This window comes from Danio rerio, chromosome 1, assembly GCF_052040795.2.
Source record: "Danio rerio strain M-AB ecotype USA chromosome 1, GRCz13ab, whole genome shotgun sequence".
NCBI lineage: Eukaryota > Metazoa > Chordata > Actinopteri > Cypriniformes > Danionidae > Danio > Danio rerio.
In genome coordinates this window covers 33,640,001-33,665,145 of record NC_141021.1, presented here as the reverse complement: position 1 = coordinate 33,665,145, position 25,145 = coordinate 33,640,001, and the positions used below count along the sequence as shown (strand labels likewise).

General features: G+C 34.3%; 1 protein-coding gene across 1 annotated transcript in view; it reads right to left on the bottom strand.

The window, feature by feature from the left end:
* metap1d (methionyl aminopeptidase type 1D (mitochondrial)) overlaps positions 1 to 24,549 on the bottom strand; it is a 29,042-nt gene extending 4,493 nt beyond the window's left edge. Inside the window, 9 exon segments of the mRNA NM_001024392.1 lie at positions 3,022 to 3,100; positions 3,200 to 3,247; positions 4,582 to 4,679; positions 6,825 to 6,988; positions 7,097 to 7,139; positions 13,187 to 13,335; positions 13,448 to 13,597; positions 13,674 to 13,840; positions 24,492 to 24,549. Coding sequence (NP_001019563.1) covers positions 3,022 to 3,100; positions 3,200 to 3,247; positions 4,582 to 4,679; positions 6,825 to 6,988; positions 7,097 to 7,139; positions 13,187 to 13,335; positions 13,448 to 13,597; positions 13,674 to 13,840; positions 24,492 to 24,531 — 938 coding nt within the window. The 5' untranslated portion in view covers positions 24,532 to 24,549.
* Between the last annotated feature and the right edge of the window lie 596 nt (positions 24,550 to 25,145).

Genomic DNA, 25,145 nt, shown 5'->3' with positions numbered 1-25,145 from the left:
TAGAATATGACATATTTTCACACTTAGTTTCACACAGTTTCACGCAGTTTCACATAGTTTCACACTTTTTTGTTATGTATATAATTCCACGTGTGTTAATTCATAGTTTTAATACCTCCAGTGTGAATTTACAATTTTCAGTCATGGAAATAAAGAAAAGTCTTTGAATGAGAAGGCGTGTCCAAACTTTTGGTCTGTACTGTATATAGTAACAGAGTTGACAAACAATATTGTAATTTCAATTCAGAAACACTGCAAATAGTAAAAGAAGAATTCAACATGTCTCATTTCCAAGGTAAAATACATTATTTGTTTATTGATCAATTTGGTTTGGTTTGCAAAAAGGTATAGAGCTCCAGCAATTTTGTTGGTTGAAGAGAATGCTCAAAGTATTACTTGAGTGAGTTTGCTAAAGATCCGTTTAGCATAAGACGGGAATCACAGGACTGATTTTTCTAATCCCCATAGACACGAAAAAATAAAGTAGTGACTGCAGGTTGAAGAAAAGTAGTGGAGTAAAAGTACCGATACTGCACTAAAATGTACTCAAGGGAAAGTAAAAGTACACATTTTTAAAACTACTCAGTAAATTACAATTCCTGGGAAAAACTACTCATTTACAGTAATTTAAGTATTTGTAATTAGTTGCTTTACACCACTGAATATGTTTAACAGACTGCACTCACCATTCAAGCTCATGTAAGGCAAGTTGCACAACACATTAATATAGATATACTAATGTATTCAACATGTATATGTGTGTGTGTTTGGCAAAAAGTGTTGATTTGACTACTAAATTGTAAATGTGTTACATATTATTTTATTTATCAATAACGGGAACATAAGCTTAACCACAACGCCCCTGTAGCCAACCTTTCTGCAAAAACTGAACTATATTCACTCAAGCAGGTAAATTTATATTGCACATCCAATTTCCAGCTGCTGTCTGATTTGTTAGATAAGCAGTTATATATAGATGGAGATTTACACAGTTACTGTTTAATGACCCGAAGAAATTTACTTTTGTTTTAGCAAGTTCAAGGCTAGTGAGATTCTGTTATCCACTGCATGCTTTCCTGCCTGGGAGAATCATCTCAGGAACTCATTGAAGACTACCAGGTACATTAAAAATGTCTGAATTACTTTTTACTTTGCATATGTAAGGTTCTTTAAGTGTTAAAGACATGTGAGTATTTTATCCCGCAAAATTGTACATATTGGTTAACTTTAATCACTTTATGCAACAGAGCACAGGTCTTAACATCAATACTGTCAATTACAGCATAAAGCAAGAGATAACATTGCAACTAACAATACAATATTTTAATCGAGAGACCTGCTTAAAGACTGCTTCACCAATCGTTGTGAAGATCATTGTACTGGGCAGTACTACAGAAGAGGAAAATGCCAACATAGATGACCCCTTCATTCTCTCTGAAAGGGCTTTTTAAAATTGTTTATTGAGAAGTTTAATTCAAATTAAAGTACTCAATGGAAATGTCTGGCAGTGTTTTTAATTAAGAAACAGTTGCAGTGCATAACCATGTTTAATTAAACATTTTGAAGTAAAGTTTACTAAGGATAACTAAAAACATAACTAGGAATCTTGGATAAAATATAAATCTAAAAATAGTATTATATTTCAATGTATGTCTTAAGTCAATTTTACAAACTAAACATCAATAAAATTTACTCTGAATTCCTCAATAAATTTAACATTTCTAATTAAATGTACTAATAATTTTGGTTAATCTTTGACTTGGCAAAGCTTTGAAGATTTACTAGCCTTTTCTGAGTGAAAAACCTTTTCATGCTTTTTTCAAAGTAAACCCTACTCCCCATGTTTTACAATGTATAACAAAAAGTTATATTATTACCATTCATGAAAGTTATATTTATCTTAGTTTTATTTACAGACGTTTAGTGATCTTGCAATAGTGTCAAAAACACAGAACTTTCAGCTGTTATATGTAAAAAAAGGTCTAAATACATGCAAGACCATTCAAATATTTTCAAATACAATGGTTGCACTTGCAAGAAAGAGACCCTCACTCACACGAGTTGTGCCAATAGACTGTAAAAACAGGTTGCACCGCATCTGTATATATGTTAGCTGTTGTGACGCGAGCACATCTATATAACTATTAGTGAGATTTGGTTGTTTTTACCTATATTAACTATTTGTGAGAATTGTTTGTTTTAGCTATAATTTTAAACTTGTTCTTTGTGATTTATTGTTCAGCACATTGGTCAACCTTTGGTTGTGTTTAATAGTGCTATATAAATAAAATTGACATTGACATTAACACATCGATTGCTCATGACCCCACGCACCATTTACCCCCTCATGTATTGTGCCTGCTGTAGCCTAAGTGTACTATACAAGAGCGCACGTGTGTCCTCCTCTGCTTCTAAACTCATAAATAATCCCCTGCAATTGGTTCATGAGATTGGCCAGATTGAAGAGTACCGATCGAGTCATTACATGAGATTGTCGGTTGATATCTTCAGCCGATCGATTGAAACATATACAAAAACATGCCTCCAAAATATAGAATCCCCCATGAATGTGTTCATGCATGCTATCAAATGAAGTACTCTTTGAAACATTATTTTAGTATCCATTTTCATATTCTGCACCCCAGTCAGCCTTAATAATCAGAGTTTTAATCAACCACTGACCAAGTATTAACACTCGGCACTCACCTGCCAACAGGGCAATCAGCTCATTTGCAATTAAGACTGAAGTGCTCTCGAGTGAAATATATGCAGTTAAAGGAAAGTTTATCACGGAGCACTTGCCTCTATACGTGCTTCAAATTCTAAGAGTACTTAGTCTTTCCAAGTTAAATGTCAACAGCCAATAGAAATAAAGTTCTTGAAGATTCTCAATAGGAATTAGCCACTTGTTCTCGCATGAAGTAATGGATGATTAATGTGGGCTACATTTAAACTGCTGCATTGTGCTCTTATTAGAAAGGTTGTGAGAGAAAGTGTGGGAGAAGAAATTGAGCACAACACCTTTTGTCGTCCACAGACACAGCAGTCCACTTGTCACTCAGGATCCTGAATTCTGACGTTCCCTCCATAAGAATAGGTTCTGAAATAAAAGCATGATGGTTAAATGTGCCAAAAATGGTGCAAATTCATGCTTCTATTGATGAGAACTCTGTAAAGTGAAATGTGAGTTCACACAGACCTATGGTGAAGGACATGCCTTCTTCCATCTTGAGGTCATTGTCATTAGCTGAAAAAAAGAAAATAAGAACAGTACTGAATGAACTCTACTCCACTGCAAGTATTCCATTCAGTATAATGGTAAAACACCTTAATCACCACATTAAAAATCACCACTTTAACAACATTTAAATGGTTTAACAAAGTACAATATAATTAACATATGCAAAAGCTTATAAACTGTAAAGATGCTAACATAGATGATCTCTTCATTCTTTCTGAAAGGATTTTTAAAATTTGTTTATTGAGAAGTTTAATTCAAACTAAAGTACTCAATGGAAATGTCTGGCATTGTTTTTAATTTAAAAACCGTTGCAATGTATCACCACATTTTATTTAACATTTTGAAGTAAAGTTTCCTCAGGATAACTCAAAAGATAATAAGGAATATTGGATAAACAAAGAATGAACAGTTTCTTGGTAATTGGGGTGTTTCTGTTTATTACAGGGTCTCTGTGGGGTCTTAAAAAGTCTTAATGTAAAAAATGTAGGCTTTAAAAAGTCTTAAATTCGCTTAAATATTGTGTTGTAGGTCTTAAATCATTTTAAATAGGTCTTTATTTTTACTACTTTTTTAAAGCCATCCAATCACTAACATTCCATCACTATGAAATTTCAATAAAAAAATGGAAAATTACATACAGTACTATTAACCTCCACATATTTAAGTATCTTTTCATGTCTTCCACAAAAACAAAAAAAAAACAGTAATCAACATATGAAGACTTAAAAGTAAGCAATCTCTTTAAGTTATTCAAGATAAAAATTCTAAATATTGAGTAATAAATTATACATATTATAATTTTAGTTAACACTTTAGTTTAAGTATCAATTTACATTAACTAAAGGCTCATTATAACCTGTTTACTATAAAAATATTTGCAGCTTATTAGTACTTCTAAAGTTTGATCTTACTCTACATCCCTAATCCTTACCTAATATCTTAACCTAACTACTACCTTACTATTATTAAGCAGCAAACTAGTCATTTATTGATCTGAAAGTCATAGTTAATCAGAATCAAAATCAGAATCGGTTTAACACACATAAGTAATTTGTTTTGACTACAGAAGCTTCCACTGTACATAAAGTGACAAGTGACAACACGAAAATAAGTATGAGAAAAGGCGACAAACCTTAGACAGAGATGCAATTAGATAAAAGAGCTATAGATGATGAATTGTATGTGCAGATTTGTTATAAATATACAAGTTATAAAGTGATGTGTACAAGTGCCTATGAAAAAGTATTGCAAATGTTTATCGCACTGTGGTTTGGATAATTGTTTGTTGATAGAGAGTAATTGTACCTTAAAATAAACTAAGACCTAATTTGAACTCTTACCATGATGCCATATCTCTGGATGTCCATGGAAATATTCTCCGATCCCATGGCCAATAAAATATGGACATACACGAAATCCATTTGAGTTTGCTATATTGCTGCAATTAAAAAACAACAACAAAAAAACATAAGTAAATATTCAGATTTATATTGAGCCAGGTTCATCTTTGTTCATTCTTTCATTTTCCTTCAGCTTAGTCCCTTTATTCATCAGGGGTCCCCACAGAATGAACCACCAACTTATCCAGTGTATGTTTAACACAGCGGATGCCCTTACAGCTGCAAGCCAGTACAGGGAAACAATCTTTTTTGATGTATGATATAAATGTTTACTACCGGTCAAAAGTTTGAGGTCAGTAGAATTTTTTAATGTTTTAAAAAAACATTAAGCTTCCCCTGTTCACCAAAGCTGCATTTATTTGATAAAAAAACAGTACAAATTGTAAAATTTTGAAATATTACTGTACTTTAAAATAACTGTTCAAAAATGTTTATAATTTACTTTAATAATTTATTCCAGTGATTTTAAAGATAAATTTTCTGCTTCATTACTCCAGTCTTCAGAGTCACATGATACTTCAGAAATCACACTAATATTAATTATTATTATTATTATTATTGTTATTATTATTATTATTATTATTATTATTATTATTATTATTAATGGTAATATTAATAAAAGCAATAATAACTGAAATAATGATTTCATTTGAAACAACATAAAATAAGAAAGCGGCTATTTAAAATGTTTATAAATATTTAACTATTTTTTTTCTATTTAATAAATGCTACCTTGATGAACAGAATAATTAAACAGAATGAACAGAAAAAACCATGAAACCATGAAAAAAAACTTACCTCTAAACCTTTAATCAGTAGTGTATGTTTATTTTCCTCCTTCGGAAAAAAAAAAGTGTCTGCAAAATGATTAGCGTAAAAGCTAAAAATAATAATAAATAAAAATAAATAAATCTGGTTTACTAGTGTGTTGTTTTTGAGATGTCAAATTTAACAGTGTTGCTTACATGTAAATACAAGTTGAAAAAAGCTTTTTCACTGTGAATAACACATGCTAGACATATTCAACCAGAATTTTTTTATATATTTGGGGAGGTGGGTGTATCAAGAAGGTAACTGGCAAAAAGAAAAAGATAAAAGAAAGAATATTGAAAAACGCAATAGACAAAGAATTGCAAATAGTTTGAAAGAGGATGCTAGGGTGCCAGCATGATAAAAAAAATATATAAAAGGGAGAGATGGAGAGAAGGAGTGAAGGAGAGGTCTAAGTGCTTTTTCCTGAGGAGAGGTAATTGTTCCCTCTGTGTGTATATAATAACAGTGTATGTCCCTGCAGAAGCTCAGAATCCTACGCAGAGAGAGAAACAGAGCGAGAGAGAGAGAGAGAAACAACAAAAGCATTGCTTCCTCAGACACTGAAGGAATATTTATTGCTAGTGTATATCCATACAATTATATTCAATGCTTTAATTTCAAAATACATGTACAAACATACATGCATATCAGCATTTGTCGTACAATTCAATAATAAAACATTCACTGGCACTTTTTCCCCAGCATTTTGACCCTGAGCCCCATTTAAGCATCTTCACTATTGATATTTTGCACATGTACGTCTTTGCATTAGAAACGTTAAGTCAATAAGATGTTTCTGTAGTGTATGTGAGTGATTGAGTGTGTCCTCTTTCTCTGTGAAAAGGCTCCTGCGGATCTTTTCGTGTCTCTGTGGGGAGCTGAATCCACCCTGGCAGAGTCTACGATTCTCAAAGACAGCAGGAGCAAGCCTGTAATTTACATCGCTCTCTCTCTCTCTCTCTCTCTCCCCCTCACACACGGACACATGCATACACGCACACATCCAACAAGACAAACTAACCTGTAATTTACACCCCATTGCAGGAAAAACCCCAATGCACTCTGGGTAATTGCTTGCTCGGAGCTCACTGAGAAATACATTAACTCTGTGCAGTCCTTCTTCAGACACTACACTATCAAATAAGGGCTTCATAACCTGACAAGGCAAGATTGCTGTCTTTTTTTTTTACTTTTGCACAAAAGAAGGATAACAAAGGTTAGATCTGCTATTTTTAACAAAAAAAAAGAAAGAAACAAGCAAGTGGGGGAAAATGAATAATGAATGAAAGATGTTTCCCACAGATATCTATACTTAAAGGTGCTGTTAGGAATTGAAACTTGCGATGGAAAGTGTGGGAATGTAGACTCACCTGATGATGTTGCCAATGACGCACAAAGGTTGTCCCGGGCCACAGGCGGCGATGGCTTGATCTCTGCATTGACGAGCCACATCCACTAATTTCCTGCCCTGGTCGTTGACTGAGCCAATCAGAAATGTCTCTGAGGTGTCACCATGGTAACCTTCCAGATAAACCTACAGAATAAATATTGACTATTTTAGCTGATAAGGACATGCATAAATAATATCCTTACTGAGTTCTAACAACAAATAAAAGACTAACAATTTAAAGAAAGGCCTTACTGTGACATCAATATTGATGATATCACCATCCTGCAATGGCCGACTAGAAATCAAAACACAGGATTCACAGTATGGGTCAAAGATGCAGTTGTTCTAAAAAAATTGCTTAAAAATATATTAAAAATGCAATATCGAGTCACACTTAATAACTTAAAGTGATAAGTCATACTTCATAATAATAAATGTTGGGGTGATACAACTGCCCTACGTAAGAAAAAAAAAAAGATAATTATGAAAAAAAAAACATGTGAATAAAATTTGTCCACCAATTGAAAGTCATGTCATGCACCAACATGCAGAAACACATCTTCTCTTGACTGTACACACTTAAAATATTTATTAAGTCTTTTTAGATGTTTTTTTTTAAATCTTAGAAACAACAAATAGGGGAAAAAATACAAAACTCAATAATGTGCCACCATGTGACAAAGACAGAAGACCACACACCATCAGATTTTCAAACAGAGGACCCTATCATACACCCGGCACAATAAGGCGCAAGACATGTTTGTCAAAATTAGTTGCTATTTTAAGACCAGTACAACCCCATTTTTTTTGTTTTGCACCATGTTGTTTAAATAGCAAATCCATTTGCGCCAATTTTTGGACTCAGCGGTGTGCTGGTCAAAAATAGAAGTGTATTTAGGTGCATTGTTAATGCTATTTTGAAGAACTGAAATAGCACCATCGACAAACTGAAAGCTAGTCTAAATTCCAACGCAGATCGCGTTAATTATGTTCATATGCAGGTTCAAACGCTTACACGTTGCTTGAAACACACAGGATGTACAGCAATACACAAACATCTTTACAAATGAAAAAATTAAAGGGTTGAAATGTTACAAAAATTATTATTTTCTACATAAATATAAAAACCACTGCCTCTATGCCTTCTTCATGCCTTTTTTCAGTTAATTCATGACAATTTGCATTTGTATAATGTTATTATTTATATAAGTATTATTTATTATATGCATATTTATATTTGTTTTATTAAAAACAAGATTTGTCCACCTGTCGGTTTTTGGAGACGTATGCGTCACTATATGGGGCATAAGAACAGGACGTGTTTGGATACAAGTCAGTTTTTTGACTACACTTCATTATTATTGTTCATTTAATCTTTTGCTGGCAATTAGGACTGAATTTAGAAATAGATTTGAATCAAATATTTGCGCTTAACAAACAAATTTAAATATGCAGGCTAATGGATGTCTTCAGTGGAGTTCAAACAACACTGTTTCCTTATCCACGAAAATAAAGCAGTAAAGAGTAAAAGTAAAGAGAAAGAGAAAGTAATTGAGGATAAACGAATAAACGTGTGCTGTTCCCACAAATACTGCACAAACGCAAGATAAGGGATTAAACTGGGATTTTCAAGCTACCCTGGCTAAATTTGCCCTTGACTGAGCCATGCATGAAAGCAGGCTAAATTAAGCTAAATTAAGTTACTACTGAGATTTACTCTTTGCACCTAGCCTGCTACAGTGCAGGCTAAGATTTAATCCTAGTGATTTATCTGTTAGTTTAACTATCAATATTTCTAGATATTAACATGTTTTACGCTCAATCCATGTTCTTTACAATTTACAATTGTTAGAATTAAAAAAAATGCATGTTCAAATGAATAAGTAATAATTGTCCACATAATCACATAGGCGTTTCACGTTTCTGTGTAACAGATAAAACAGATGAGTTGTTAGAAAAATAAAGTGCACTTATCCTGACTATCAACACCAGGCTTGACATAGCAGCACAATATCATCCAGGATCAGCAAACGTGCAACAAACTAAGCCAGGACAAGCTGATTAAACTAAATCAAGCCAATTTTTTTCTGTTTTCCTGGCTTTCTTAATATTAGCCCCTCTGCTTCTCCATCTATGCTGTCCAAACATATTTTACGTTATGCTGTGCCATGATTGTGTTTATTATGCTTCTGTCTTCTGTCAGTTTGCTTTCTAACTTAATATGGCTTCATTTCATGTGATCTAACAATAATTCAAAATCAAATAATAAAATTATATAAAGATTGCATTAGACCCTACATTTTGACATTTTGATTCATGAAAATATAGTGGATACTTTTAATAAAATAGAATATATATTATTTTAATAAAAAGTATATAGATAATAAGTATATTTTAATTAAAGTATATATATTAGGTGCAGTGGCGCAGTGGGTTCGCCTCACAGCAAGAAGGTTGCTGGTTCGAGCTCCGGCTGGGTTAGTTGAAGTTTCTGTGTGGAGTTTGCATGGTCTCCCTGTGTTGGTGTGGGTTTCCTCCGGGTGCTCCGGTTTCCCCCACAAGTCAAAAGACATCTGCTATAGGTGAATTTTGTAGGCTAAATTGTCTGTAGTGTATGAGTGTGAATGAGTGTGTATGAATGTTTCCCAGTAACAGCTTGCAGTTGGAAGAGCATGCGTTGCGTAAAACATATGCTGGATAAGATGGCGGTTCATTACACTGTGGCAACCCAGATTAATAAAGGGACTAAGCCGAAAAGAAAATGAATGAATGAACTATTGTTTTTTTTTATTAGAGCTCAATGTTACGAAGTTTATAAAATCTATTTTGAAATGACTTATGAAACTTAAAGCTAAATATGACCGAATAAAAGTACAATCAAATAAACTTTTGTGGTGTAGACAACAAATCTTAAAGCCAATTTAACATATTAAAAAGATTTGCACATCAGTTCTTCAGAAAAGATTAAGTTCCTCTTAACACACCTCTTGACAAAGGGAAATCTGATAAGATGTTTTTTTTATCCACCAAGATAATCAGGAAGGAGAGAAATTAACTCAAAAAATCATCCTGATTATCTTGTGATGTGGGTTCAGCCTAAGATTGTAAAATGTTATTCTGTTGCAATATTTAATACAATTATTCACCTGTAACCAGAATAAAATATATTTACACTTGATGGTTCCACCGCCTGGCATTTTATGAATGAATTAAATCGATTCATTTTTTTCTTTCTTATATAGTCTTTAATGTCAGAGTTACTCAATGGTGCTTATGGAAGCAGCCAATCTCCCACATTTGGTTCCAGCTCTAACTGAGCACACCTGAACCAGGTGCTACAAACAGACTTTGCAGCTTAAGTTAAGGCTCAAAGGTTAGCAAAAGAATGTTACGCTGTGATACCATATAATCTGAAGCATCCTCTCCCCTACTGTATTAGCAAACTCCAATCAGAAGTGAACTTCCCAATGCCCTACTCACTTTGAGCAGGGCACTTTCATGTTGTAATAAAGCCACATTTGGTGTGAACAGCAATGAAATATCCTCATTATATTCACTTAAAATATTACTGTTAATACTACACTGAAAAAAATATTTATTGGATCTACTAAATGTTTTAAGGTAAGAGGTTATTTGTTAAACAAACATATTAAATTCAGTAATGTTCAGCCTAATTTGTTTGTTTACATTTAGCTTGTATAAATTGTTTGCAACAATTTAGAATGTTTTTTTCAGTGTATGCAGCAATAATAGGAAAATCTCATTATTGCTAGAAATTTGCTATTGCAAATAAATATACATTTTATAAGTGCACGATTCAAGATGACAGTTACATTTTTATTTTCTCCAATGGTAATGCTGCGGAAGTTAGTTCCTAAAGATCTACCTTCCTGCAGAATTCAATTGCAAACACACCTGTCTGTAGTCATCAAGTGCTATTCAGGTCCTAATTGATTGATTCATGTGTGTTTAATCAGGGTTGGAGCTGAACTCTGTAGGAAGGTAGATCTCCAAAAACAGGGTTACGCACTCCTGTCCTTGAAAATATCCTCAAGAAACTTCCATTTTCTCAAACAACAAGGTAACTTCCTACTAATCTACAATACTTCAATGCATTGTATTTGAAACTAACAAGCTGGTAGAAATGCACAGGAACACTTGAGCATCCATCATTTCAACATGTGAAATCATGTAAAAAAGTTAGGACATCCTATTGAATTCAATGGTTTCCTGTATCAGGAAAACAATAAAAACAATTGGCCCTTGGCAGGTCTTAAAATTCAAAAGATTAAACCTCAGATAAACATCATGACGACATCTTACACCATGTTATTATTTTTTTAATCAAACTAAAGCCGAGATAGAAAAGTCATGTTTTCAAGGACACGCTATGATTCAGATGCCTGTAGATCCACTTTCAGCAGTAATTTGTTAAAATAATAGTTTTCTGTATGATCTTAAAAGTTTCTCAGATCATTCAGGAGGAGTTTTCGCACAGCTCTTGCCTGAATAAGATCTGGATTTGAACTATACACCTTATTCTTGACGTACAAGTAGGCGCAGCAATTGGAATCTTTTTGACTTGAGACTTCCGGTCCTATTCACTTCCACTCATTTTTAGACGTAAAAACAGCTTGTTATGCTGCTTGATGTTGCATATTGATGTTTTCCTTATTATATTATTCTACTTTTTTATGAATAGTCATGGACATACTTGTTTGGACACTAAATCAGAAGTTCTAAAACAATTGAAAAACAAACGCACTTCCGCACTAAAAAATAAGGTCAATTGCAACACCTTGATTTTTGTTGCTGTTGTTTGTTTACTTTGTCAGTTGTTTTTTAGATTTGCTGGTATGTCTAGGACCGCTGTCTTGTTGCATGACCCTAGACTCAAAGACTCAGTGTCAAATTACTGTACATATGAACACAGTATCTGAGAAATGGTTTGCTATTTTTGTTCTTTGTTGTTTTACAAGACGCTTTACTACTTCTATTTAATAGCAGCTTCCCTCTTACATCCTTCTCTTGGGGTTCCCCAGGTCTCTCTTCAAAAACAGAGCTGTCGTTCTCATGATGAACTAAAAGACACAGAAATGCATATACACAAATGTGTTTTTATGTCTTTTAGCTTGTCAAGAGAATAAGGATGCTATTTTTAAATGTTTGACAGATTTTAATAAAACCGCAAATCAGAAAAAGTTGGGACAGCAAACTAGCGATCCTTAGCCCATGTTTCCTCCTAAAGTACTTACAGAATGCTTTCAGTATTTAAAGAATGCTTTTCAAGTATCACAGTGTACGTTGCAGGATTTAAAATTGGTTTTTAAATTTTAAAAAGACTAAATATATGATTTTTAGCCGTGGCTGCACTAAGGTAACAGACCAGACAATTACATCTTTGAATGGTGTACAAATAGAAAGCGTTAGCTCTTATAAATATCTAGGTATTTGGATTTATGAGAAATAAGCCTTTGATATACTTGTTGACAAGTTATTAAAAAAGCTTAGGCCAAAATTAGGTTTCTTATACCAGTCAAAAAATTGTTTTCCTTATAAGAAATTAGTAGAGGTACATTTTTGTCTATAATTGATTATGGTTATCATCTATATATGCATGCAGCTGCTACTCTATTTAGAAAACTAGATTCTGTCACAGGTGCAGACTTATGGACGCATCACTGCAATTTGTACAATTCTTTAGATTAGTTATCTTTATATCAACGGAGAAAATTACATTTGTACTTATTTACTTTAAAGACTCTCTTAAGTAAATTACAATCCATCTTTCTAATTTGCTAACATTTCACATAAATAACCAACACGCTAGATCTGGTTCCTGTATTTGTTTAACAGTCCCAAGGATATTGTCAGAACTTGGAAAACGTGCTTTATCATTTATGCTCCTACGGCTTGGAATGATCTGCAAAATCAGCTTAATTTTGACCCACTTCCAACTTTCTGAGTAGTGTGCTGCCTGCCGTCTTGACCAGGTCTCACTGGAAGAAGAGACAGTACTGTCTCAATGTGATCTTCTGGCTAAATGAAGGAAATAATAAAGGACTAGACCTTTATGGGACAATATGATAACTACAATCACTCAATTATTCGATGCTGTTTGGCAATGTCCATTGGAATTATGATTTTGGGAAACTATGAAATTAATACTAATTTGCAAGGATATTTGGCTAACAATGCTTTTATGTAGTGGTTAAACTCTAAAGGTCACTCCAGCACCAGAATTGAGCACTTCTATTTTATGTCATTCAACTACATACTAACAAACAAATGTATACAGATTCAGTCAAAACAAAGCACTTATGTTTAATAGCACTGAGTTACCTGTCTGGAATGCCGTGACATACAACATTGTTCACAGAGGTACAGACCGACTTCGGAAAGCCCCCATAATGTAAGGGAGAAGGGTAGCCATTGTGACGAATCGCTTCTTGATGGACTATAAAGTCTATTTCATCTGTCGTCATACCAACCTGAGAAACAAACAATATAGTGACAGTGTCTGCAAATAACAATTCAAAAGACAAGTCACATCAAGCTCATTCAACATTACGGTCTCGGATTTCAGCTAAGTGTAGAGTTTACCTTCAAACTGTTTCCTGTCAGCAGCAGTATGTGTCTGGCTAGTTGACACGCTCGTCTTAATCCCTGGATCTGCTCTTCATCTTTAATCTCAATGTAATCTGGCCATTCAGGCACTTTGCTGGATGAAACGTAGTCCGGCCTCTGAATGTGCTATGACAAAGTAGAAGTTTTTTTTAGATTTAATCGACATTACATTTTTAGTGTCACTTGATGAAGTGGAAGTTACCTTGGGTACGGGATAAGCTGGGCGCACTATGGCAGGCCGGACTACACTGTGGGAAGTTTTTGGCTTCCTCCAGAAGAAAGATCGGTGAAATTGGCACTGGTGGGCCAAAGATGCATCTTTGTGGCAGTGAGGTAGCCTTGAAATTCTCTGTAGCAGCCTTAAGCCACCTGCACAAAGAGAAAAATATCAGGAAAGGGGTGATAATGCTCTGAGGAGGGAACTTCTGGAGCCCTCTGTGATCTTAAAGGGATCCTTTACAACAGGGGTCTAAAACTCAATTTACCTGGGGGCCGCAGGAGGCAAAGTCTGGGTGAGGCTGGGCCGCATAAGGGATTTCAGAAAAAAGTCCTCAAATGTCATTATTAACAGTTGTAATTATTTCTTCTGAACATGAAGTGTCCTGAACATTAATAGAACATTGAGTGAAGATTATGAACAGTTCTTCTGAACATGGCATCTTTTGCCTACTTCTTGCTGCCAGAGACTTGACAGCGCTTCTTCTCACAAATCTGAACCACATTTGGCTTTAGAGCGGAAGCAGCTGAGACCCTCAGTATGGCTTGAAGATGATCATCATTTAGTCTAGACCTGTACTTTGACTTATTGAAGTCCTAGGGAAAAAAGTGGGGGAACTCACTCAAAACTTCCATTCCCTCACCTAAAGAAAAAGGCTTATATATGTATAAATAAAACACCCCCACCCCACTCCAGTCACATCAGTCTGTACCAGTCTGTATCTACCTATAATATATATAAGATGCAGGGCAGGCACGTGCACACATAGGGCTCAACCTGTGCAGACCACATGCCCTTTTTAGTCTTGCATAGAAAGTGCCCTTCCAAAATGATCAAAAGTGCCCCCGCGACGCGACACACCCTCGATCCCGCCCTTCAGTAGGCGCGCGATAACACCGCTCTTGAGTACGCGCGCGACAACACAGCTGATCAGAACGCGCGCGACTACGCGCATTGAGTGACAAGCGCGCTGTGTACGGATAGAAGCGCTCCCCGCTCCGCTGATTCTGTCAGTGTACAGAGGTCGGCGCGGGCCACAAAATATTGCACTGAGGGCCGCAAATGGCCCGCGGGCCGTGAGTTTGAGACCCCTGCTTTACAACAAATAGAAAGTGTACTCCCAATTTACTTACGCTCGAGTGGTTCCCAACCTTTATGGGTATCTTTAATCTCTGACAGCCTAAATAGGATTGTTTAACTTCTAAATAGAGAGAAGAAAGCTAAAAACCTGTAAGCACTGACTTCAATGGCAGGAAAACAAATACTATGTAAGTCAATGGTGGTTTCAAGCTTTTTTCAAAATGTCTTCTTTTGTGGTTAACTCAAACAGGTTTAGAATAAGTGAAGGATGAGTAAATGATGACTTGATTTTTAAGAACGATACCAAATCATAGTGGGGGAAAAAAGCTATTGGTATTTTGCCATAATCATGATAACAGGGCAATTTGTGTGCTAGACATATATAGTGCTTAGCATATACAAGTATACCCCTAACAAATCTATCTTTTAAATTCATATTTTTAAGAAGCTATACAATATTATATTTGTGCATATACATTAGATACATTAGTCAGTACTGAAGCCAAATTTGGAGCTTATCTAACAAAATAACTTACAATAATGGTCAAAAAAAAAAAAAACTAGTACACTCAAACTTATATGTATCCATTGACATTTTGGTGTGTGCTCAGGGTCATTGTCCTGCTGAAAGATGAACCGTCGCCCCAGTCTGAGGTCAAGAGCACTCTGAATTACGTTTTTGTTCAGGATGTCTCTGCACATTGCTGCATTCATCGTTCCCTCTATCCTGAATAGTCTTTCAGTTCCTGCTGCTGAAAAACATCCCCACAGCATGATTCTGCCACCACCATGCTTAACTTTAGGGATGGTATTAGCCTGGTGATGAGCGGTCCCTGGTTTTCTCCAAAAGTAACGCCTGGCATTCACTCCAAAGAGTTCAATTTTAGTCTCATCAGACCAGAGAATTTAGTTTCTTAAGGCTAATTAATACTTCTGTATCAATCGCATGCGTATGCTATGGCGTAGCCTACGATTTGACACATAGCCCTACGTTGTGACCATCAGCGTCGCTGATGCGCACCTCTCAAAAAATGTAACTACACGTCGCAACGACGCATAGCGCAAGCACTGTGATTGGTCGGCTTGGTAGCGCTGATGAGTCTGAGCCGGACGGAGAGCCTTGCGAGCCCAATGGAGCGATTGTTTACAAGTGTGGAGTCCCGTGAAGGAGCTCCGGATGGAGAGTTTTGTTTTGTGTTTACCTCATGGTTAACGTTAATGCACGTCCACCAGTTCCTGCCTCAAAATGAGCTAGTTTGAGCCACTTGTACATAAAGGAAGCGTTCAGAAAAAACAAAACACCAGTGAAGACATTCGACAAAGAGGAACAAATGCACTGCTACGCGCGTTGCATGCGCCGTGGGTCACGCCGATCAATTGATGCAAAAGTATAAACAAGGCTTTATGGTCTGAGAGTTCTTCAGATACCTTTTTGATAAATTCCAGATGGGGAGTAGCTCCTGTCTGGCCACTCTACCATACAGGTCTGATTGGTGAATTGCTGTACAGATGGTTGTCCTTCTGTAAGGTTCTTCTCTTTCCACAGAAGAACTCTCCTTGATCACTCAGCCTAAATGGCTGGTCAGCTCTAGGAAGAGTTCTGGTGGTCTCAAAAATCTTCCAATTATGGATGATGGAGGCCACTGTGCTCATTGGAACTTTCAGAGCAGCAGAATTTTTTTGTAACCTTCCCCAGCCTTGTGCCTCAAGCCAATCCTGTCTCGAAGGTCTACAGACATTTCCTTTGTCTTCATGCTTGGTTAGTGCTTTGACATGCACTGTCAACCCTGGGACCTTATGTGGATAGATGTATGCCTTTTCAAATCATGTCCAATCAACTGAATTTACCAAAGGTAAACTACGATTAAGCTGCTGAAACATCTCAAGAATGATCAGTGGAAACAGAATGTAACTGAGCTCAATTTAGAGCTTCACAGGAATACTTCTGTAAATGTGATTTTTCTTTTTTCAACAATTAAAAAAAAATGTTAACATTGTATGTGTGTGTGTGTGTGTATGTGTGTGTGTGTGTGTGTGTGTGTGTGTGTGTGTGTGTGTGTGTGTGTGTATATATATATATATATATATATATATATATATATAAATTTTTTTTTTTTGATTAATTAAATCTAAAATTTTGGCAAGAAAAATCATATTCAACGCATTAGAATTACAACCATAAACATTGCAAATTATAAAAATTGTGTCCAACCTAATAGTTCATAGGATCAACCATCTTCCTTTTATTCTGCAACAAAGGCAAGTGCATCTCCTTTAAATATATGCACCAAAAACATTACACCTTTGACTAAAATATTCAATGATAAAATAAAATATTTGACAAAAAATTTCAATGACTAAAATAATGTTTTCCCATTGTGATGATTTTTGGTCTGACAGGAGCACTTTTAGCTTAGCATAGACATTGGATCGGATTGGACCATTAGCATCTTGCTCAAAAATGTCAAAAAAACAGTTTGATAATTGTCCTTTTTAAAGCTTAACTCTTTTATCAAAACTCTGTGGTCATTTCTGAGTAAGATGCTAATAGTCTAATCCAGTGGTTCTCAAACTTTTTTCATCAAGTACCACCTTAGAAAAAAAATTGTCTCTCCAAGTACCACCAAAATGAGCAGTATTGAAATACAGTAGCGTAGTAGGCCCACTAAAGCAGCTACAGCTCTGCACAGTTAAAAAACCTGGCAGATTACCTCAGAAATATAGCCTATATATAATATATGGCATATTATATACATAATTTTTAATAAATTTTGAATTATTTGTAGCATGTACATGAGATATGTCATTCCATTCATGTACCACTAGAAGGAAGCCCGCGTACCACTAGTGGTACACGTACCACAGTTTGAGAACCACTGGTCTAATCTATTTTGATGTTATTGAACTATGCTAAGCTAAGCTAAAAGTTCTCCAGGCAGAACAAATCAGAAGATCTGCTGAATGGAAAGGTAAAACTCAACCATTTTACTCTATTTTCAAAAAGTACAATCAATGTTCCTTATAGTGCATTGTATTTACCAAATGTTCTGATCCTGACCTTCACTGTACATGTAAATAGATGCCAGTACACAAATTATTAAAATGATGGTCCAACCGTAAATGATATTTGATGTATTTACATGAACTAAGAATAATGAACAGCATTTATTAATAATCATAGTCCAACATTTACTAATTCAATATTAAAATCCAAAGCTGTGCCTGCTAACATTAGTTAATGCACTGACTATGAGTTAAAAAACTAACAATGAACAACTTATTTCATGAATTACCATTAATAAAAATTAATAAATAATTGGATAAATGCATTGCACTGTGTTCATGTTAGTAAAAATGTTAACTATCAACTATTGATTAAAATAATCAACTATACAACATTATTGTATTATTTTCGACATGATTATATTTTTGTCGACAAAAATTTTTTTTTACATGTATAATATAATTAGAATTATAAGTAATAAGTTGCGGGCACACTGGACTTTTCTCCCCATAGACTCTATTTATACACAAGCGAATGTGTCAAACAAGTTTTCGCAGTTCGCTGCATTGCAAAGTTCAAGCTCGGTGAAATCTGACCTGCGAAATCGCATCACTTGTTTGGTAAGACAAATCGAGGATCAAAACATGACCTCTCTCAAGATGCAAATTTAGAAGCTGAAAATTAATAATTCAATATTGTTAGTGATTTTACACACTGTAAAAAAATGATATGAACAATTAATCATGACAGCATTAGTTTTTGTTCATTGTAACTTATTAAACTAGGTTAATCATCTTCTGACTTAATTTTATTAGTTATGCAAGCAGTTTTAGGTCAGTTTAACAAGATGAGTTCAATGAACCCATAAGGTTAATTTGACTCAGCTTAAAAATTTAGGGCAACCTGGATTTTTTTTACAGTACAGGAACAACTTCGATTAACTGAAGAATTACAATTTATTGAAATACCTGAATATATTTTAAAAGGACCTATTATAATTAAAAATATATTTATTTTCACTAGAGCCTTATCCAAAACTACACTTCCATGGCTGTTTTTATGACAATGTCGGACCTTTCAACCAAACTTCCATCAAGTAAAGTGAATTCAAATGTACAAATATTGCTTGCTCAGACCAGTAAATATGTCCCCAAACCCATTTCCTCCCTGAAAACAAATAGTTCATAAAATTACAATATGCAATGATCGTCACACATTATGAAGCTCGATTCTGAATCTGAACCACCAAAGAAAAAAATCTGAGATCCACCACCACACATCAACAAGCATGCAATAACTCATGTCAATGAGGACTGTAGAGATTAGTCTTGAGAAAAGAACTGTGACCAAAACGCAGTGTTCAAAAGCCCAAAATAAACGTAGTTATACACAAGAAAGGATTGAGTTACAAAGATGAAAAAAATAGCAGTGACGAAGGAAATAGCTCATATTCAGCAAAGGGGCGGTTATTCAAGGGGTTTGGAATAAAGGCAGTAGTGGGTTAAACCCAGGGTGGGGTACACAGAGGCTGTGTGTAGTGACAACAATTTGGGTGGCAGTGAGCAAAGGATGTGGCCAAGGATGTGGATTGCACTGAATTCCCTTTGTGTGTGTGGTCGACAATATAGACTTAGTCTCTTGTTTTAGCTATATCTTTACTTCAGTTCTGAGAAAACATCAGTGTCAACTTATAATTTTAATGTCACTTGAAAATCATTAGTCACTCTCTTCCTAATTCAAATACTATTGTAAGATTGCAAGTTAAAATATGCATTTGTTTATATTGCAAAACATGTCTTTTACACCAAGAAGTTTCATAAAGATTCCGAAGACAGATACTGATAAGACCAGTGAATGGTTAATATGTGTGTGGACTTTGGGGGTTTTACGATGTGGTCATATGTTGATTGGTCAGATGTCAGTATTTGTGCTTTGGTCACATGGTCAAGAAAGATACTAAATGTGATTCCTTTGCTCTGGTCTCTTTTCTTGCTCTGCGCTTTTCCTGCTCTGAAGTCTATTTTCCCTTCTGACTCGACTGCTATCAGGCTCTCTTTGGGGCCTACTCTCTGTTCTTTGTCTCTCTCTCTTTCTCTTCCTCAGTCCTACTAATCCTCTCCTTCTCCCTCAGGTAACTTAATTTTACATTTAAGCTGGGTCCAATTAATATCATATGTTTTTATCATTTCACGTTTTATCATTTTATACAATTATTATGTAACTAGGAATGCACCGATATGGATTTTTTGGTCGATACTGATAATTCTTCAGACTTGGAGGCTGATAGCCGGTATGTATAGGCGATAATTATAAATATTTCAAAACGTTATATTTTTATACAGCAAACTTCATAAAAGACTGAATTGCTCTTATGAAATGAATAGTCTATCATCAAAGCAAAAAAGCTAAAATTTCAAAACTGCAAGGTTATTATATAGACCTATATTCACGATTTCATATAAATCAGCATGCAAAAAATAAGTTATTTCATTTACTTCATAGCAAATTAACATACAACTTGACTGTTGCAAAGGATTAATAGGTTAAATAACAAAATGGGATTTAATCGACAAGCAAGATAAATATGTTTTAAATAAGACGAAATTGAAAAAGCTAAAGACTGAAACCAGCTCAAATGTTCTTAAATAAAACGGGTTACAGTAATGTACATATGTAAAAATATGTAATGTCCGAAAAAGCCATTCAGCAAAACTACAGTTCAAACCGTTGTGGGATCGATTGAAAATCCGATTTCGATTTTGGCTTCTAACGATTATGAAAAATCATTAATCGAAATAAACGATTATTGCATCATATACCGCCCCTTTCCAGTTGTACACGTGTTGCTCTTAAAAGCACGAAAGACCGCATGCTTCTGTGTGTGCGTGTGTGTGTGTGTGTGCGGCGCGCACACTCAATCAGAAGCATGCGGTCAGTACTTAGTCTTATTCGCACACTGAGTTAAGCAGAGCGCACATATCTTATCTTAACGTGATCGCTTCAATGGTCAAATAGGTGTCAAACTGCGGTGTTTAGTGATTATTTATATCAGCCCTCATTTGTGTAATAAACAAACGAGTTAAGAATCAAAAGACATGTGAAAGAGAAACCATTAAAGTGACTGCGATATTCCTGCTGCCGCCTGTTTTTATCATTAATCAAACAAAACGAAAAAATCCCTCATTGCTCTGGACTTTTGTAGCTAAAGTGTTCTTATTAGGGTGAAGATGCTTAAAGCACAGTTTGTTTCATATTTTTATTCTATTGTATTTATTTCTCTTTCCTTTGCAGGGTGGAAAATAACTGTATATGCAGTTGAAGTCAGGACTGGACTTTTGTAGCTAAAGTGTTCCTATTAGGGTGAAGACGCTTAAAGCACAGTTTGTTTCATACTTTTATTCTATTGTATTTATTTCTCTTTCCTTTGCAGGGTGGAAAATAACTGTATATGCAGTTGAAGTCAGAATTATTAGCTCTCCTGTATATTAGCAACCATTTTCCTCCCAATTTCTGTTTAATTGAAAGAAGATTTCTGAACATAATAGTTTTAATAACTCATTTCTAATAACTGATTTATTTTATCTTTGCTATGATGACAGCACATAATATTTGACTAGATATTTTTCAAACTACAAGTATTTGTATTCAAAGTGTGATTCAAAGGGTTAAAAAAATAACAGACAACCAAAAAATATATAGCTTAAGGGGGCTAATATTATAGACCTTAAAATGGGTTTCAAAATATTTAAACCTGCTTTTATTTTAGCCAAAATAAAACAATAAATAAATATTAGAGGAAAATACTGTTAAAATTTCTTGTTCTGTTAAACATAATTTGGGGAATATTTATTTTTAAAAATTCTCAGGAGCGTTAATAATTTTGACTTCAACTGATAATCGTTTTGAACAATCGTGATTACAATTATGACCAAAATAATTGTGATTATGATTTTTCCCAAAATTGAGCAGCCCTAGCTGTAGTTAAATCCCATCTTTACACAATGTATCCGAAACCATGTGCATTTTTGAAATTAGCATGTCTTAATTCATACACTGTAAAAAACTATTTATTGACTTCACTAAGTAAATGTTGAAAATGTTTGTTAAAGCAATTAGTTGACTTAAAAAAAGTGTGTAATTGGATCATCCTAAAATTTGCCTTAAAACTGAATAAATTAAGTATGTGCATAATTATAAAAATTAAGTTGAGTCAGTTCTAATTAACAGTGGGTTTACTCCCTTTTTTACAGAAAATGAACCAATTGCTTGTTTTTACAGTCATTCTGTATAGCTTTTAGCTGAAATTAGATTTCAACCAAAAATTTCTTTTTTTCTATTGAATACAAAAAATATTCTGAAGAAAAGTTAGAAAATGCAGCCTCCTACATCAATACAAAGAAAATGCCTGTGGAAGTCAATGGCTATTTTTTCCCAACATTCTTCTGTATATCTTCATTTGTGTTCAATAAAAGCAATAAACTTCAAAAAATGATTGACACAAGTGGAGGATGAATAAATAATGCCAGAATTTTCATTTTTGGGTGAACTAATCGCTTTAATTGTTTTATGATTACCTGATTGGTTAATCAGCTAACCCATTTTATGCTTATTAATAATCATTGAGTACACTTGCATGGAAACCAATAATTTTAATCCGATTAAGACAATGATTCTGATTAAAAATCTACCATGTAAACAGCGATTTTTTTATTAGCCTAATTTAATCCGATTAATGTCATAATCAAACTAAACAGAAATCGAATTAAGACATGTGGACTAGAGTAAGCCTTTTTTAGTGGTATTATTGAACTGCAGTTCAGATGTAAACACCGCAATCAAACTAATACCGTTGTGTAGGATTTTTGCCAAATTTTACAACAATATAATCTATAAAACACAGCTGTTTGACTATTCTCTGGCTCTGCAATTAATGAAGTCAGTGAAGGACCACAGACACCTGCCTCGCAAAATGCGGAGTTGTTTTTCCCTATACGGCAAGTGGTATCAAATTCCTTTAAAAAACACTCTTCCAGCAGTTCATACTCGCATCCAATATCTCATTTGTCATGGGGGGCATGCATGAAACGTTCCTGAATGAAAGTAAAAGTGCCAAACTGAAACTGCAGTTAAAGCTGTGAAATTATAAATGAACCACCCAAAATTACAGAAGAAATATGGATAGCGTGGTGACGCAATGACGTTAATCGAATTATGCGCTACATCATGTAAAACGAGATCATGAAAGGAACATTCAAAAAGCAACTCATATAAACACATTTATCATATTATTGTTATTTTCAGATTAAGGCAAATAATTTCATTACTGATGTCCATGTAAACATAGTCAATGTCATGCGATTAATTATGCATCTACCATACTTCTTATTAAGTATTCCACTTTGTCCAATTCATTGAGGATAACCTTTAGGGAGAAAAAAAAAACATCAGAATACATAATGAAATTTAAAAAATGGGAAAATGTCAAAATAAAGTAATGTTAATTTGAATGTGTTTGCCTGTGCTTGGTTACTTGCAAATTATATTATTGAAATAGATGAAGAACAGAATCATTATCTAGAATCTGAATAAGGCTGGATAAGCAGTAACACTAGTGAAAAATCTTAGAATTAAAAAAAAACCTGAATCACCACCCTGTTAACAGCAGAAGTTGTAAATCTTTGTGAACCAATATAAAAGATTTGCAGTACCAAAAGCAATTTTGGGTTACATTTTATTTATATATAAAGTAAAAAGCTCTGGCTGAACAGACAGAGAGGGTTGTAGTGCTACTTTCCCTGTTTACTTCGACTGGACCCACAAAGAATCTGCCAAACCAACAATAAAGAACAAGCGAGACATTTAGCCCTACATTTCTTCCCTTGTGTTCTTTGTCTTGGTATAACACTTCATTTTTTTTCATTTGTATTGAAATATATGACAAAATTGGCATAAAACACCTTATGCATAGAATCATAAACTGACTGCCAAGTGCTAACAAACAAAATAATTTAAATGTTGAAACTTGGTAGTCAGTTTATGGTTCACTGTATAAGGTGGTTTGTCAATTTTATGTGTGTGTGTGTGTGTGTGTGTATTAATAAAAATTAAGGCATGTCAGAAAAAAACTAAGAAAGAAAGAAGAAAACTAGTAATAATAAACATACAGTAAAATGTGTAACTGTTAAACAAATTTGGAATTTAAAATAACTATTTAGGAGCCTATACTTTGTTATAAACTGTAATTTATTACAGTTAGGAAAAAGCCTAATTTCAGCTGTCACTGCAGTTTTTAGTGACATTAGCCTTCTGAAATCCTTTTAATATGCTGACATCTTAAAAACATTTTAAAAATCTTAAGTTTTGACCGTTATCATTTAAACATTATAAATGTATAAACAGTATAAAAGAGAATACAGGAACAAAGTTTTTGCAGTCAAAACAAAAGATTGAGAGTTACATGTAAGCCTTAGAGTTTAAAGTTAATTTGAAACTAAATTTGACAACTTACTGTACGCATGTAAAACAGCTGTAGGGTTTGCGTTTGATATTAATAGTTAGCGTTAGCTAAATTCCGCTAAGCCTGACGATAGGCGTTTATTAACATTTAGACATTAGGGAATAATGCCTTGTTTAGTTACCATACAGTCAGTCTAAATGTTTACGCTCTACAAACTTAATAGGAATTCCTAAACGTTTCCTAAAGTAAATTGTAAACATACCTGTTCTGTATAAGCACTGAGCGGCACAGGGCGCAGCCATGTTTCCCACAGAAGAGGTCACGTGCTCGTCCAAACAAATAGTAGCGCATGTTCTTTCACTGGAGTATATTTCATATAGAGCATATTAATCTAGTAAAACTCCCTCGTAGACGTTGAATAACGGTCAATTCTTCAAATGTAATTGTAAAATATACATAAACCCTCTGTTATATTATATTTCTTATTAGCCGCGCTAGTTTTCTGTTTTTCTAATGTTTTTACTTTCTTTACCCGTCATACCTGCCATGCATGTTTTTGGATGCAGTGTTAAATTTTTTTGATGACAACAAAAGTTTAACACTCAGCCTGCTTAAAAAATTACTTTTGGATGTGTGTTTATAAAATATTTGTTTCTTTTTTGCCTTTTTTATATTTAGTTTTTTTTTTATTCATTTATTTATTTTACAAATTATATATGTTGTAAGTCCCTTTATGTTTAGTTAAATATTGCTTCGGTTTTGTAAACCAGCTGCAACTAATAATGACAATGTACACAGATTCCTAGTGTGCACTCTTAACAAAAAACACTTTGTATTAACTTGTTAAGCAGGCATTTTGCCTTATTTCCATACATAATGACCCTCAATTTTATCTGGAGGGCTTGCACATTGTATG